The sequence below is a fragment of the Arachis ipaensis genome, chromosome B6 (assembly GCF_059453495.1).
Source record: "Arachis ipaensis isolate K30076 ecotype BB chromosome B6, ASM5945349v1, whole genome shotgun sequence".
Taxonomy (NCBI): domain Eukaryota; kingdom Viridiplantae; phylum Streptophyta; class Magnoliopsida; order Fabales; family Fabaceae; genus Arachis; species Arachis ipaensis.
Window position 1 is genome coordinate 27,170,789 of NC_142441.1, and position 16,230 is coordinate 27,187,018.

The 16,230-nt window shown below is 34.3% G+C and overlaps 1 protein-coding gene across 2 annotated transcripts; it reads left to right on the forward strand.

The window, feature by feature from the left end:
• The first annotated feature begins 1,956 nt into the window (after window positions 1–1,956).
• CLASP (CLIP-associated protein) lies at window positions 1,957–14,632 on the forward strand. Of its 2 annotated transcripts, XM_088491356.1 has the most exons (23): window positions 1,957–2,202; window positions 2,343–2,710; window positions 3,990–4,145; window positions 4,250–4,312; window positions 4,961–5,029; window positions 5,184–5,343; window positions 6,146–6,307; window positions 6,839–6,936; window positions 7,151–7,225; window positions 7,319–7,387; window positions 7,469–7,554; window positions 7,632–7,749; window positions 7,998–8,096; window positions 8,178–8,532; window positions 8,667–10,118; window positions 10,209–10,468; window positions 11,015–11,116; window positions 11,631–11,735; window positions 11,909–11,983; window positions 12,064–12,132; window positions 12,266–12,334; window positions 13,317–13,418; window positions 14,229–14,632. In XM_088491356.1, exons 2-23 carry the CDS (start codon window positions 2,378–2,380, stop codon window positions 14,388–14,390), a joined length of 4,239 nt encoding a protein of 1,412 aa, XP_088347482.1. In that variant the 5' UTR covers window positions 1,957–2,202; window positions 2,343–2,377; the 3' UTR covers window positions 14,391–14,632. The 2 variants fall into 2 exon arrangements, with proteins under 2 accessions (XP_088347482.1, XP_016207524.1); XM_016352038.3 differs by having other exon boundaries at window positions 8,667–10,468.
• Window positions 14,633–16,230: the final 1,598 nt, after the last annotated feature.

Here is a 16,230-nt window from a genome sequence, read left to right on the forward strand (position 1 = left end):
AATAATATTTGAACACTATTTTTTTCCCTCCAAAGTGATACATACCAATAATGCATGCAATAATGCAGTGTGGTTGTGGTAATGTGGTTAGTAATTCTTATACAAAATTACACACACTTTTTTTACTTGATAAACATTTTTAATTTTCTTTAATTACATATATTTTTACAAATTAATATTAAATTTAAATAGTAAAAACTAAATTAAGAACAATAATTTTAAATGGATTAAAATAAAAAAAGAAAATAAATTTAGTTTTTTATTTACATTCGAAGCTAAGTGTTATTTTATTTTAATTTAAAATTTTTGAAAAAAAAATACGTTAATTTTTGGATAATCTACCTTTTTTTACCTATGAATCTTCAGAACATTTATAAATATATCAAAAAAATAAAAATAATTTTATACTAGTAAAAAATGGATTTTAATTAACAAAAATAATCGAATCTTAAAAAAATTATTCAAAATTTCTAAACTACATCTCTTATCCTAACATATTCTATCAATAATCTCCAACCTTTCCACTATCCCCATTCAAATTCTTCCTCATCTAACTCTTATTCCGAGTACTATCACCATCACTATTACCACCACCACCACTACCACTACTGTAACTCTCTAACGCAGACTTTCTCAACCTACTATAACTACTCCCTGAAAACAATGGCTCTACCCTTGTAAGCTCAATGTTAAAATTATTGATCTATCATCATTCGAAAGGACACGCAGTTAGTGTTGCTTATAAGTGCTTGGTGGGAGAGTTGGCAACAAAAAAGAAAGTAAAGACAAGACGTCAGTTGACATGACGATAGAATTAAGCCTTTTATAGAAAAGAAGATGTAGAGATTTTTCAAATACAAATTGTGATCGACAGAGAAAGCAAGAATCAGTCAAGAAATTTAAGGTGATCCATCGTGAATTTTGCTACGTTTACAATATTTCTGAATTACTTTATTTTACTGTTGAGAAATGTTACCTTCCTTATCTTAATCGCCAAAAAATTTACGGAGATGATGATATGTAATTTCCTATTATTATGATCGATGAAATGAAATACAAGAAGAAGTAATCATCTTTACTTTTTTAATTAATAGATTTTTTGTTTGCAAGAGAGAAAATATGATTTGTAGTTATAAATGTGTGTGTATAGAAAAATGGTCAACAAAAAAGATTGTAATTTGTAATCAAAATATTTGGTGACAACGATACTGATAGTGGTAATGACGACAGTAATAACTAAAATGAGAATTGGATGAAGAAAGATTTAAGTAATAATAGTGGAAATGATTGAAATTATGAATAAAATATATTAGATTATAAAAAATAATTTAAAAATTTTAGATGATTTTTTAGAGTATAAATATTATTGTCAATTAAAATTCATTATTAACTAGTACAAAGTTATTTTTATTTTTAATAAATTTTTTAAGATTTTAAATATTTGTAGATAAAAATAGTAATTTATTACTTAATTTTCTTTTAAATCTCGAGTTTAACCTCGTCCAAACATTACTCTTGCCTCTATTTATCATCATCACTTATGACTTATGTGATGAAGACATTATTATTATTATTATTATTATTATTATTATTATTATTATTATACAACTATTACTTTCACTAACGAACAATATAAATATAAAAGATGATTTATTTTATACATCTAAAATTTATTAAAATTTGTTATAAAAAAATAACTTCGACCAAATTTGACCCTAAATAATTGGCACAGTAGAATGGGCTATAATTATTAAACTTGAAATAGTTTTTTTTTGTTTTTGTTTTCATGGACTGGAAACTTGAAATAATGAAATATCTTATGATTTACTCCATGATTTTGAAATAATTCATTCACCACGCCCTTCCATTTACCCCACCCCCCCCCCTCCTCTCTCTCAGTCTTCCGGAGAGAGAGAGACCATGGCATAAAAAATGTGAAAGGGTAGTGAAGAAAATGAGAGTGAGACAACGTATAAAAGCAAACAAAATAACACAGTGGCATAAATGGTAAATAAGAGTCAAACTGTGGTCAGAATTTCAACGTCCCGCAACCACAAAACAGAGTTTTCAAATTCACTCATCGTCGTCGTCTGCTTCTTCTCCGTCAATCTCTCTCTCTCTCCGTCGCTATCATTTTTCTCTCTCTAAAGCAACAAAACACCAAAAGCGTCTCTGAATTTGACGGCTCCGCTACATTTAGCGGTAAAATTCTCATCTCAATCTCAATCGCTCGCTGCACTATCTATCTTCCTCTCTCTACATTTTCTCTCACTTAAGCCTTAGCAATTCACTTCACTTTGCGCCTCTTTTTTCCACATTCGTTTGTTGAATTGGTGCACCAGATCTGCATCGTGCTGCACCAGATCGGAGCACAGAGATGGAGGAGGCGCTGGAACTGGCGAGGGCGAAGGACACGAAGGAGCGGATGGCGGGAGTGGAGAGACTACACCAGGTTCTAGAATCTTCAAGGAAGGCGCTGACGTCATCGGAGGTTACGTCGCTTGTGGACTCGTGCATGGATCTGCTTAAGGACAACAACTTCAGGGTCTCACAGGGCGCTCTTCAGTCCCTAGCCTCCGCCGCAGTCCTCTCCGGCGACCACTTCAAGCTCCATTTTAACGCCCTACTCCCGGCCGTCGTCGATCGTCTCGGTGACGCCAAGCAACCTGTTCGTGATGCCGCCCGCAGGCTCCTGCTCACTCTCATGGAGGTTCTCTCTCTCTCTCTCACACACACACACACACTCACACGCGCGCGAGCGCGCACACACACACACACACACACTCCTGTTTCTATTTATATTTTTGCATGTTCACTTTAGTTGCAGAAATTAGTGTAGAATTTCATTTGGATTGCCAGTGGTGAGAGAGTGAAGTGTGAGCTGAACTGCTTGGATTGTTAAGGTGTTAATTTAGAATAGATAGTTGTTTAAGGATGATGATTTTTAACCTCTTTTGAATTTTGTCTGGAGAATGTTAAGACTTTAGGGTTTAATTTATTGTCTAGGTTTTTCCTTATTCTATATTATGCAACACAATTTATTTTACTTATTCTTTTTATCGTGGTTGTGACCTTTGCTGCTTGGCCTTAAGATAGATCTCTTCGGGATTTGTATTGCGGATGTAGAGTATTATGTTGTAATGTCAGTGCAAAGCAATGCAGTCATCATGATAGCATGAGCATGGGCATCATCATGGTGTCAAAAACCTTTCTGTTTTTAGGTTTAATTCCCCTTCTATTTTATTCTTCTGATGTCTTAATATTTCACATTTTAAATTGTGGTGCCTCTAAATCCAACAAATTGACTCTCTGCGCCATTCAAGCTTTTATTCTAGAGGAGAGGAAGCATATGATGCACTCTTCCTGCAATTATCATCTGCCAGTGAACAAGCTAATTAAATCTTAATATCCTTTAAAGTATAATTTTTAGAGCCTGCTATCATAGCGTCTACATCCCTAAACCACAATTCATGACAAGTCCGCTGGCAGTTGTGATTGTATTTCAAAAGACCTGCTGATGCTATTCTCCATGATGAGAGATAAGGATGTTTTTATACCTGCTGAAACTTATGAGTATGCATTCAATAATAATTGTGTACCATAGAAAGTTCTAGGCTAACTGTCTTTCCTTTCTAAAATGGTCCATGGATAAGAGTAGGCCTATTAACAAGTAAGGCTGGAGATATTTTTAGAGGACTAATGACTATTTTTTCCAGATTGTTATTGTTTAATTGCAAAATCTGGATAGTGATATATCACCAAATAAAGGGAGTTTCACATTGAAAATCTGTTGGAGTCAGGCTTTATTTCTATATGAATTTATTGTAGCTTGAGTGTTTATATTGGAGTGACATTTGGGTGATTTCCTTACACTGCACTAATATGCAAAATGTTCTTGGATCTATTCTGAACTCCATTTTGGAAATGATACTTCTAAGTAGTTATGTTTTGCATGTGTTCTGAAATTGAAATAGTTTTATCACCTGTAGGTTTCTTCTCCTACAATAATCGTTGAACGAGCAGGATCCTCTGCGTGGGCCCACAGAAGTTGGAGAGTCAGAGAGGAGTTCACACGAACTGTTACATCAGCAATTAATCTATTTTCATCTACTGAGCTTCCACTTCAACGGGTCATCCTTCCTCCTGTATGTTGATTGAACTTTTTTAGATAGGCAGTTCTTGTACGTTTTTATTGTTAAAATACTTTTAGGATGAAATACTAATTCCTTTCACAACTATCAATTGTCAGGTTTTGCATTTGCTCAATGATCCAAACCCTGCCGTTCGTGATGCAGCTATTTTGTGCATTGAGGTAGGTAGACCTTATCTTGAAATAACTTAATATTGTATATATTGGCTAAAGGATTAGGTTATGGCATTAGGATATTAAGTTTATCTTAGGTACTGATAAAGGTTGCTTATCAGTGATTAATTTAAATCACTAGCTTAGCCATAAATAAAGAAGTATGTCAAAAACACTGCTGTTTTTAGCATAAACAATGAGAGAATGGAAGTGGGATTAATTAGTGATGTGATTCGGTATTTTTGATATTGGAATCATGCTGTGTGTACTGTTGGCTGTATTGCAATATCAAAATTTGATATTATATATATGAAAGAAAGTTATACTATTTTTTCAAAGCCTGAAACTTGTGGTTTTCATATGGATAATATTAAGAATTGATCTGATTCAATGTTTGAAATCCTTTTAGTTTTTACAGTGTTTTATGTATTTTTATTTTTTCTGTTGTTTATCAGTTATGAATATGAATAAATAAATGAATTATATTTGTTTCAATTGTTGGTTCATTGTTTTATTTAATTGATATTATTTTGAAATAAACCAAGGTTAATTTGTTGATAAATTTGTGTATGAAGATAGTGATTTATATGAATATTATTATTATTATTATTATTATTATTATTATTATTATTATTATTATTATTATCTGCTTTACAGGAGATGTATGCTCAAGCTGGCCCTCAATTTCGTGATGAACTTCAACGCCACAATCTTCCATCATCTTTGGTAATTATGAAAGAATCGCATAATGTCATTTAATATTTTACGTACATTCAAGCTCAAGAATTTAGATCTCTGAAGTTTGAAGGCCATTTTAGATTTAGTGTCAACTACATTCAAATTTCACTTTTTCTTACTCATTGCATCATGGTGGTTTCAGGTAAAAGATATTAATGCCAGGCTAGAGGGAATTCAACCAAAAGTCCGCTCTTCAGATGGTGTTCCGAGTGGTTATATCACTGGGGAAATTAAGCCTTTAAATACCAAGAAAAGTAGTCCAAAGGCTAAAAGTTCATCAAGGGAGACCTCTCTATTTGGAGGTTAGAACATTTGCAGTTATTGGATCATAAACTCTTCTATTCTAATTTAGTCTTGATGAAATTTTATATATGGGATTATGGCTTATAATAAATTCTGTTCTTCCAGACTTGCACCAGCACTATCATTTTCACTTGGCCACTTTGCCTTTTAATTTTATCTTCAATTATATTTTGTTTCCCGTTTATTCATTTAGAGATGTGCTGCATAATGGTGACAGTGCTGGATAATCTTTTTTAAAATGTCTAAGTAATATGTCTACTATGGACATGTTTATTTTTGGTATCACATGGTAGTTCATATTCAAAAGTCATTTGATCTCCTTCTATCCTGATACCAAAACAAGCTTCCATATCGTAATTGGATTGTTAAAATTGTCAGCTTGTGGTTATAAAGGGTGCTATTCCAAATGGCATTAGCTGTGGTGTGGTAAGGTAATTATTTTTTCCTTTTGTGCGTTGATCAGTTAATACAAATTTGGATGTTTAGCGTGTCTCATTGGGCAGTCGGCAATTCAACATATTTAGTCAGCATGATCAGCTTTGACCTCTAGTTAGATGTTAGTCTTGGGATCTGACTGGTTTTTACCAAATAGTAAATATTTTCCTCTTCATTTTGTCAATGAAATAGTGTACATGCGGTCTACATTGAATATTGTTCATATTTGTGTATAGTCTTGCAAGCATGCTATATAAGCTTATTGTTCCTTTTTGTTAGTCAAATTTGTTTTATTTAATACATGAATTCTTCAATTTGCGTTCTTTATTATTCTTCAATTTGCGTTCTTTATTTGATTATGACCAGGGGAAGGTGACGTTACTGAGAAGCCTATAGACCCTATCAAGGTATATTCAGAGAAGGAGTTAACCAGGGAAATTGAGAAGATTGCATCTACTCTTGTACCAGAAAAAGATTGGTCAATTCGTATTGCTGCTATGCAGAGAGTTGAAGGTCTTGTTCTAGGAGGTTGGTGCTTCTTAACTCCTTTTCAGGATTATTCACAGAATTATGAATGTTAAGAACATTTGCTGTTATAGTGTATACATATATATTTTCCATTGCAGTATATATATTCATTATGAGATTATGAGAAGTATGTACCAGAACTTGGATATATATTTGGTAAACATTATCAAAAACTTGCTGAGTCTAGTAGGGAGTTAAACTACAACTGCTGTACTAGTCTTATAGAGGCCGAATCTTGAGGGTCTTAGACTCTTAGTTAGGCAAAAATTTTTGGCAGGATTGGGGTGCACTTTCAAACTAAATTGATTATAGCCAAGATTTTTATTGAACTAGACAGCTATTATTTATTTAAATTCTCTGCTTTGTTTTTCATTGGCTTTTTCACTTACATTTTACTATTATTTTAGTAATAGTGGTTTTATGTTTTATTCATTTGTAATTTTCGCAGACATATGAAGCCTACTACAATTTTATTTTGTGTTTTCTATATCATGATTGTTGAGTATATCTTTGTACTCAATTTCTTATCAGGTGTTGCTGATTATCCAAGTTTCCGGGGACTCTTGAAGCAACTTGTTGGACCTTTGAGCACACAGTTGTCCGACAGAAGGTCTAGCATTGTGAAGCAGGTGCACTAACTTTTTCTATAATAAAACTTGAGAGATTGGTGAATTCTATCTCCTATAAAGTGGTCCTGCTTTCTATGTATTATGCTTAACCTTCATTACTTTGACAAGTTTATATCCTGTCTTAATATGTTTGTTGGCATTCAAGGACGTTGTATATCGGTCAGGTTCTTGCCACATTCCTGATTTTAGTTTTTTGCTATTTGCTTTGTTCTAGGCTTGCCATCTACTTTGCTTTTTATCCAAGGAACTCTTGGGGGATTTTGAAGCTTGTGCTGAAATGTTTATACCAGTAAGTTCTACTTGTTTTCTTTAATTATCAGTAGTTTATCACAATTTTGATACTTTCAGAATCTTTATTAATTCTTGATCTAATAATAATCAGGTCCTTTTCAAGCTGGTTGTGATTACTGTGCTTGTAATTGCAGAGTCAGCAGATAATTGCATAAAAACGGTAATGTTATATATCTAATTGTGTATGCATATTCTTACCTCCGAGCTATATGCCATTTCATGCTTGTCTTCTCTTTGATAGATGCTGCGCAACTGCAAAGTTGCTCGTGTGCTTCCTCGTATAGCTGATTGCGCAAAGAATGATCGAAATGCAGTTCTTCGTGCTAGGTATGAATTATAAACTATTTGAAAGACGTGTATGAGAGTTTAGTTCCCCCTCCCAATCAGTATATTTTGTATTTCAGGTGTTGTGAATATGCCCTTTTGGTCCTAGAACATTGGCCTGATGCACCAGAAATACATCGATCAGCTGATTTATACGAGGATATGATAAAGTGTTGTGTTTCAGATGCAATGAGTGAGGTAGCTTTATAGTTCCAGGTTATTTGATTTTTGGTAAATAGTTGTGTCATAGTTCATGCTCGGTAGTTGGTAACATGTTTGATAAATGTCTTGCAAATATGCGTTAAACCATTTTATATTTGTTTATCAAACTTCATTGGTTTTAGACAGAAGATTACTTGCATATTCATTACAGGACATTGTTATGTGACCTCTTTATTCATGTCAATTTATGCGTATTTGAGAATGATTTCGATGAGGCTTGATAGGTACGATCTACAGCAAGGATATGCTACAGAATGTTTGCAAAAACTTGGCCAGAGCGTTCTCGACGTTTATTCTCATCCTTTGACCCTGTAATCCAGAGGGTATGTAGTTAAGATTTGGATGGTGTTACTGGTTCCTATATTATGTTGTTTAAGTAACCTTTAAAATGACAAAAATTACAGTTAATAAATGAAGAGGATGGAGGAATACATAGGCGACATGCTTCCCCTTCCATTCGTGATAAAGGCGCACTGATGACTTTACCAAGTCAAGCCTCTGCTTCCTCTAATGTACCTGGTTATGGAACTTCTGCTATTGTCGCAATGGATAGAAGTTCAAGTGTATCATCAGGGACATCTGTCTCTTCTGGCATACTTCTTTCACAAGCTAAGTCACTTGGTAAGGGTAATGAACGCAGTTTGGAAAGTGTATTGCATGCTAGCAAACAGAAGGTCACTGCTATTGAAAGCATGCTTAGAGGCTTGGATTTGTCTGATAAGCATAATTCATCTCTCCGGTCATCAAGTTTGGATCTAGGTACCAAATAAGTTTACCTGTTGAATCTTTTATTTCTACCTTAGTTTTCAGGATTTTTTGCCATTCATCGGTTGATGATGGTTTCTATAAATTATTTGAGTGGATAAATTTTTCTCTTATTGCCCCTAGTGCAGGAGTTGACCCTCCATCATCTCGTGATCCACCATTCCCAGCTGCTGTTCCTGCGTCTAATCATCTGACAAGCTCTTCAACAACAGAATCAACTACTTCTGGCGTCAATAAAAGTAGTAATCGAAATGGTGGTCTTGGTTTATCTGACATAATCACTCAAATTCAAGCTTCGAAAGATTCTGCCAAGTTTTCATATCATAGTAATGTCAGTGCTGAGACTTTATCATCATTATCTTTATATTCAAGTAAAAGGACTTCTGAAAGATTGCAGGAAAGACGTTCTTTTGATGACAATAGTGACATTCGAGAGGCTAGGAGATTTATGAAGGCCAACACTGATAAGCATTATTTGGATGCTCCATATAGAGATGTAAACTTAAGGGATTCACATAATAGTAATGTGCCTAATTTCCAGAGGCCGCTGTTGAGAAAGAATGTTACTGGGCGTATGTCTGCTGGCAGGAGGAGGAGTTTTGATGATAACCAGCTTTCTCTTGGAGAGGTGTCAAATTATTCAGATGGTCCAGCATCTCTTAATGAAGCTTTGAGTGAAGGACTTACTTCAGGGTCTGACTGGTCTGCCAGGGTTGCTGCCTTCAATTATCTTCACTCTTTGTTGCAGCTAGGTCCAAAGGGGGTTCAAGAAGTTGTCCAAAATTTTGAGAAGGTAATGAAGTTGTTTTTCCAGCATTTAGATGATCCCCATCATAAGGTTGCACAGGCTGCTCTTTCTACTCTTGCGGATATAGTTGCAGCATGCCGAAAGCCTTTTGAGGGTTACATGGAAAGAATATTGCCACATGTCTTTTCACGTTTAATAGACCCTAAAGAGCTTGTTAGACAGCCTTGTTCAACCACCTTGGAAGTTGTTAGCAAAACTTACAGTATAGATTCACTCTTACCTGCATTGTTACGCTCACTAGATGAACAAAGGTCTCCCAAGGCTAAGTTGGCTGTTATCGAATTTGCCATCAGTTCTTTTAAGAAGCATGCAATGAATCCAGAAGGTGCTGCTAATATTGGCATCCTAAAATTATGGCTTGCCAAGTTAGCCCCATTGGTTTATGATAAAAATACAAAACTTAAAGAAAATGCCATTACATGCATTATATCAGTGTACTCCCACTTTGATTCAACTGCAGTTCTTAACTTCATACTTAGTTTGTCAGTTGAAGAACAAAATTCTTTGAGACGAGCACTTAAACAATACACTCCTCGCATTGAAGTAGACCTAATGAATTATCTGCAAAGCAAGAAAGATCGGCGTTCTAAGTCTTCCTTTGATCCTTCTGATGTTGTGGGGTCATCCTCAGAAGATGGATATGTTGGTTTCTCTAGAAAAGCTCAATACCTTGGAAGGTATTCTGCTGGTTCCTTAGATGGTGATAGTGGCAGAAAGTGGAGTTCTCAAGATTCAACCCTGATTAAAGCCAGTCTTGGCCAGACAGCTTCAGGTGAAATTCAGGAACATTTGTGTCAGAATCTTGAGACAGATTCCACTAGTGGGAGTGTTGGTGCAAAAACTAATGATCTTGCATATGCAGTTAATCCAGTGGGACAAAACTTTGGCTCTCAAACTAGCCAACTTGGACATGTGGACAATAGCTTGAATTATGAGGGTCTTTCAATTCCTCATCTTGATGATAATGGTCTGGTGTCATTAGAGCAATTAAATGGTGCTGAAGCATATGTACATGACAAAGAACATTCTTCTGAATTGGAACTGAACCATCACTTAGCTGAAGCTGTAAAGGTTAATTCCATGACTGACACAGGACCCAGCATTCCTCAAATTCTTCATATGGTGAGTTTTGAAACTACTAGAGAATCAATATCCTTTATAATGTTACTATTTGAAATGTGTGTATATATATATTGAGACTGAGAGACTTATAAGATATTCTCCAAGAGCAGCAAAATGCACATAAGAAATAGGAAGTTAACTTAAAAGATTCCTGTGATACGTTTGTAAAATATATGCAGAAAACCCTAAAGACATGATGATTAACCCACTGGGAGTCCAATAACTTGATGTAGTAAAATTATAGCATTATTCTAGAGATAGTAACACAATATTCATTAAAAATCTTTAGATACTTAATTATACATCTGTCAACTTTGATAATGACTTCTGAGACAGCTGTTGAAAGTGGCAGTTATAATTAGTCAACAGATGGTATAAGTGTTTTCAAGTAAAGTGGAGACAACTTAATGTGGCTTGGGACTGATTTTTTCTTTTGGTTTATTTTTGAAGTTATATCTTAGGTTATGTCACATGACAAGGCTTAATTGTTGCTTGTGTTCTTGGATTATCTGAAAATTGAAAATATATAGCTGTTCTCTTGTGTAGATATGCAGCGAGGGTGATGGCAGCCCTATTTCAAGTAAACGGACAGCACTTCAACAGTTAGTTGACGCTTCTATAACAAATGATCATTCTGTTTGGACTAAGGTATGTTTGGTATCATGAGTGTCTCTATAGTAGTTTGAAAAGAAAAGTAGTAGTCTATTAAATTCCCTAATTCTATAACCATATATAGAAGTTGTTTTACAGTGATACTGATGTTTTCATTTAGTAGTTAGTATTAATATTATGTGTTTATCTTCCTATTGTAATAATTCAGACAACCTCTCGGAAAAAAAAGAAGGTTAAACTGTAAAAATGTTTTTAATGCAGCTAACTCTTATGATTTGTTTGAAAACTTTTAAGTACTTCTTCTATATTGGTCAATTTAGGCATTGTACCCACCCAACCCATTGCATAAATAAAAGCTTTGTAATGCATCCATATTGGCTGGTGAAGTTTTACTGGTTTCTTGTGTGATATTAACAGTTAACCATTATCTTGTTGAATAGATAAGTTCTATGTCCAAAAGAACTGTAATTTATTCAATTCTGTTAATCAACAACGAATTTATCTTTGGATTTGTCTTTTATGTGATAATAATTTTGTGTTGTGCTTGCAGTACTTCAATCAGATTTTGACAGTTGTTCTTGAGGTGCTGGATGATTCAGATTCCTCAATCAGAGAGCTTTCTCTTTCACTGATAGTTGAGATGCTTAAAAATCAGGTTTTCTTCTTCACTTCATTTCTTCAATTTCTTGTTCAAATAATTCTTTTATCATCTCATATTATCAGTGTTTGCAACTATAGATACCTGTTATAGGTGTTTCTGGGACATTCACTTATATCATTATGATTTTTTATTTGTTTTTATTTTTAAATGAAAATTGTTTTCTGCAGAAAGATGCAATGGAGAACTCAGTTGAGATTGTAATTGAGAAGCTGCTTCATGTCACAAAAGATATAATTCCGAAGGTAAACACTTTATCCTGTCTTAGTTTGTCTCTCGATAGTTCCTTTCTTTTCCTTGGCTCAGCCTTACATCCTGCATTTAGGTCTCAAGTGAATCAGAGCACTGCCTGAACATTGTTTTGTCCCAGTATGATCCATTCAGATGTTTAAGTGTATGTATTTCTTGATTTTTTCTCTCTCCCAGCTTTGTGGTTGTCCTTACTTCCTGTGATTATCTTTGAGAGAAAGCGGATTTGCTGGATTTTGCTTTGTTTAAGCTGATGCTCTAAATTTAAATTTTTGCAGGTTATAGTCCCTCTTCTGGTTACAGAGGATGAGAAAACTCTTGTCACTTGCATAAATTGCTTGACAAAGGTTTGTTTTTTCTTTTGTTTTGGAAAAGTGTCCTATTAAGTCAACAATATTTCAAAGTGTGAGGGCATATTTAGGGGTGGAGATGGGCCAGATCTGCAATGTCATCAACTTGGCTTGTAACCTGTTATAGACTATTTTATAAGTATTAAGTTTGACCAGTTGTTAAGTCTAACTCTACCCTGGTTTGAAACCTGTTAGAAGGCTTGAAATTTAAAAATAAAAAAAGATTCCAAAAAACAATAAAAAATCACTTAAATTATAGCCGTTGTTTCCTTATGCTTGATGTTCAAAAGTTCAAACCCCACTCATTGTACTTTTTAATTGTACTATATATATATATATATATATAACAGTCACAGGCCAAATAGGATTATGAATGAGCCTGGATCTGACCTATTAACTAACAAACGCTTTTAAAAGGCCTAAGCCTGAACTTATTTTCTACAGGCTAGGCTACAGACCCACTAGCAAGTCACCTGACCTATTTAACAAATGCCGCATATTATTGTGTCATATTCTATATTAGATTATAAAACTTATCCTTGCATTTCCGTGTTTAGTTATTTATTATATTCTTTCATGTTTACATCCTGGTTACCTCGATCACTCAGCCAATATGCCATTTCCTTTGTTCTTTGGTTGTTTCCTTAGTTTTCATTGTTGTTCAGAAATGGCCCTTAACAGGGACACTTTTCTCCATTCCTTTTTTACCCCTTGAATGAGAATTCAGAATTATCATACATACTTTGCATGGTTGAATTCTGTATTGATTCTTAAAAAGTAGGATCACAATCAGTTAATGATAGTGATAACCACATGCTAATGGATCATGCTTTTTATTGTCTTATGATTTGTTTATGTACCCCAGCCTTACGACATCCAATATTTTAAACTCTGACCCCTTCATTCTTAGGAGCGTTTTTTATACAAGATTCAAATATGCTTTATGATCATTCTAACGTAATTTGATTTCTTTCTTCAGCTTGTTGGCCGGCTGTCTCAGGAGGAACTGATGGCTCAGTTACCTTCATTTCTACCTGCTCTTTTTGAAGCTTTCGGAAACCAGAGTGCAGATGTTCGCAAGGTATGTAGGGTCTTTTGCGTGAAATAATTTATTGTGCTCTACTAAATATACAAAAAATTCAGGCTGTAAAAAATTCCTTGTCGATCAGTCTGAGATCAGTGTAACAGATGAATGCAGCTATGTTCCATCATTAGCACCTTAAAATAGTTATATTCCATCATTAGTAGAAAAATATTTTTGGGTAAAAAGCAATGATGCCAGTATACAATGTATCTACTTTTGTGGTAGAAGTACCTTCACTAGTTACTCCTTTATGTGCCTCTCATCATCAGTGCAATGCCACTCTTGGCCTTGACCACAAACACGTCACCAATGCCACGGATGGTATTGGCGTATCCTCATAAATTAAATTGTTCTTTCTTTCCCCTTAGGGAAAGAAATTTGTTCTTACTTCCAAGCATACTTGCATAAACAAAACCATTCAAGGGAATCAATTGCTAGTAATTAGTCCCTTTTTCATGTTTAAACTCCTTGTCTAGTGATGTTGATGTTTGATGTTTGTGTCACTTAAACTTGCTTTGCTCCTTCCTTACCATTGGCACTCATTACCCTCTTTAATCAATTTCATAAACACGCTTCAGTTCAGATACTGAATATGATTTTGTTCTTTTAACCAATAATATCATAATATACACCACTAAAAGGATTATGAAATTGATTGACTGAATCAAAATATTTTCTTTGAATGAGAAGATTGGTGTATTGTTTCTATTGCTAAAAATTGTAGGCTGGTTTTATGCTTGTTCCTTTTTCCCCCTTTTCTAAACTTCCTCATTTTTCTCCATCCGTTTGTGTGGTGGATGGTTACAGACCGTTGTTTTCTGTCTTGTGGACATCTATATCATGCTTGGGAAAGCATTCTTGCCATATTTGCAAGGGCTTAACAGCACACAGTTGAAGTTGGTCACTATTTATGCGAATAGAATCTCACAAGCGAGGACAGGCAAAGCCATTGATGCCTCTCATGATTAGCATGCTCATTCAGAAGTAAATTTGTGATTTTTGGGTGTTATTATTCTTTGTTGTGTATTTTGTATATTTGCGTGCATGAATTTTAGAGGTCCGTTTCCTCTGTTTTATAAAATATAGTTTTGGTCTTTACTTTTTCTATGCCAATGTTTATTCGAATTTAGAGGTGCTGGTGGTGATCTGGTGGAATGCAGTGACACATGTAATGTATATTGAGTAAACATTATTGATTTGATTGTACTACATTCTTTTAGTGGTTCATTTACTTTTTTATATTGGATTTAGGTATAAGTTTCTTGAAACGTATTTTCAAGCTACAATTATTGTCACCCCAAGAAAATCATCTATTCATTTTTATACTATTATCATCATTATTTTAGGGGACCCTAACGTGCCAGAATAAAACCAAAGTATTCGCAAAAGGCGCTTTGCTTCAATGTTGTTTGTTTTATTCTTAATGAGGAAAATTCATGATTTAGATCCTCATCTATTGTAGATTATTTAGCGTTTCTTTTAAGGTTAGTGTTTTCTACGAAGTTAACCCGGCTTCTAATAAATGATCAAATGAAATTGTTGTATTGAGAATATATAGGAAAAATTATTTGTGTAATGGAAATGTCCATCGTATACTTGCAACTCTCAAATGCAAATGCATCACGGATTCCATCCAAATCGTTAACCATAACACTAGCCATAAATTCCAATTGATAAAGCTACTAGCATTATCCCAATGGGACACCACAAAAAATTCTGTTAATGTCGATATCACTATATACCAAGATTACAGCACATACAAAAGCTACTAATGCTATCAGTAAGGCAAGCACTACATTTCCATTTCCATTTCCGGGGGCTTTCGGAAATCAATACAATATTTCTAAACTATTAATGAAGCAGCTTGTACGTATTTTATCCTCATAAGAAAAAAAAAATGTTGACCCTTTTACACTTCTCAATAACAAACAATTTAGGCTCCACTCTTAAAACGAGCGATCTCACTTTTTTTGACGCACCAGGAGATATTTGGATTTAGGGTTTGCCAAATAAACAAATATAATTAAATTATGGAATTACCCTTAAGCTATATATGAGTTAATGGATAATCTGATAATCTCGCTGTACTTGCCTTTTAGGTAAAAGAATAACCACAGCTGGAATCCAAGTGAATGTCATTTTCGATCAAATCTATTTCTCTAGTAAGCCACACCTACACAAATATTAGCAGAAAGCAGAAGTGCCTAAATGGCTAAATGAGAAGACTGAATTCAACTTTTTAGTATAACAAAATATTTATATAAAAATAAAAAATAAATTATACAACAAAGGCATGTGAATATGCTGCAAATAACTAACCTTGGTTATAATGGTCAAAACGAGAGAGAGAGAGAGAGAGAGAGAGAGAGAGAGAGAGAGAGAGAGAGAGAGAGAGAGAGAGAGAGAGAGAGAGAGAGAGAGAGAGAGAGAGAGAGAGAGAGAGAGAGAGAGAGAGAGAGAGAGAGAGAGAGAGAGAGAGAGAGAGAGAGAGAGAGAGAGAGAGAGAGAGAGAGAGAGAGAGAGAGAGAGAGAGAGAGAGATTGTGCGATCTGCTTGGATATAATTAGATAAATAGTATTATTCTCTTTTATATACCAATAAATACCTGTCTAACATCTAACTCAATCTAAAAAAATAATAATAATGAAATTCATATGTTAGAATAGAAACAACACAAAAATTTCTAAATATACGAGGAACTAGGGTTTAGGGTTTAGGGTTTAGAGAGAGAGAGAGATTGTGCGATCTGCTTGGATATAATTAGATAAATAGTATTATTCTCTTTTATATATCAATAAATACCTGTCTA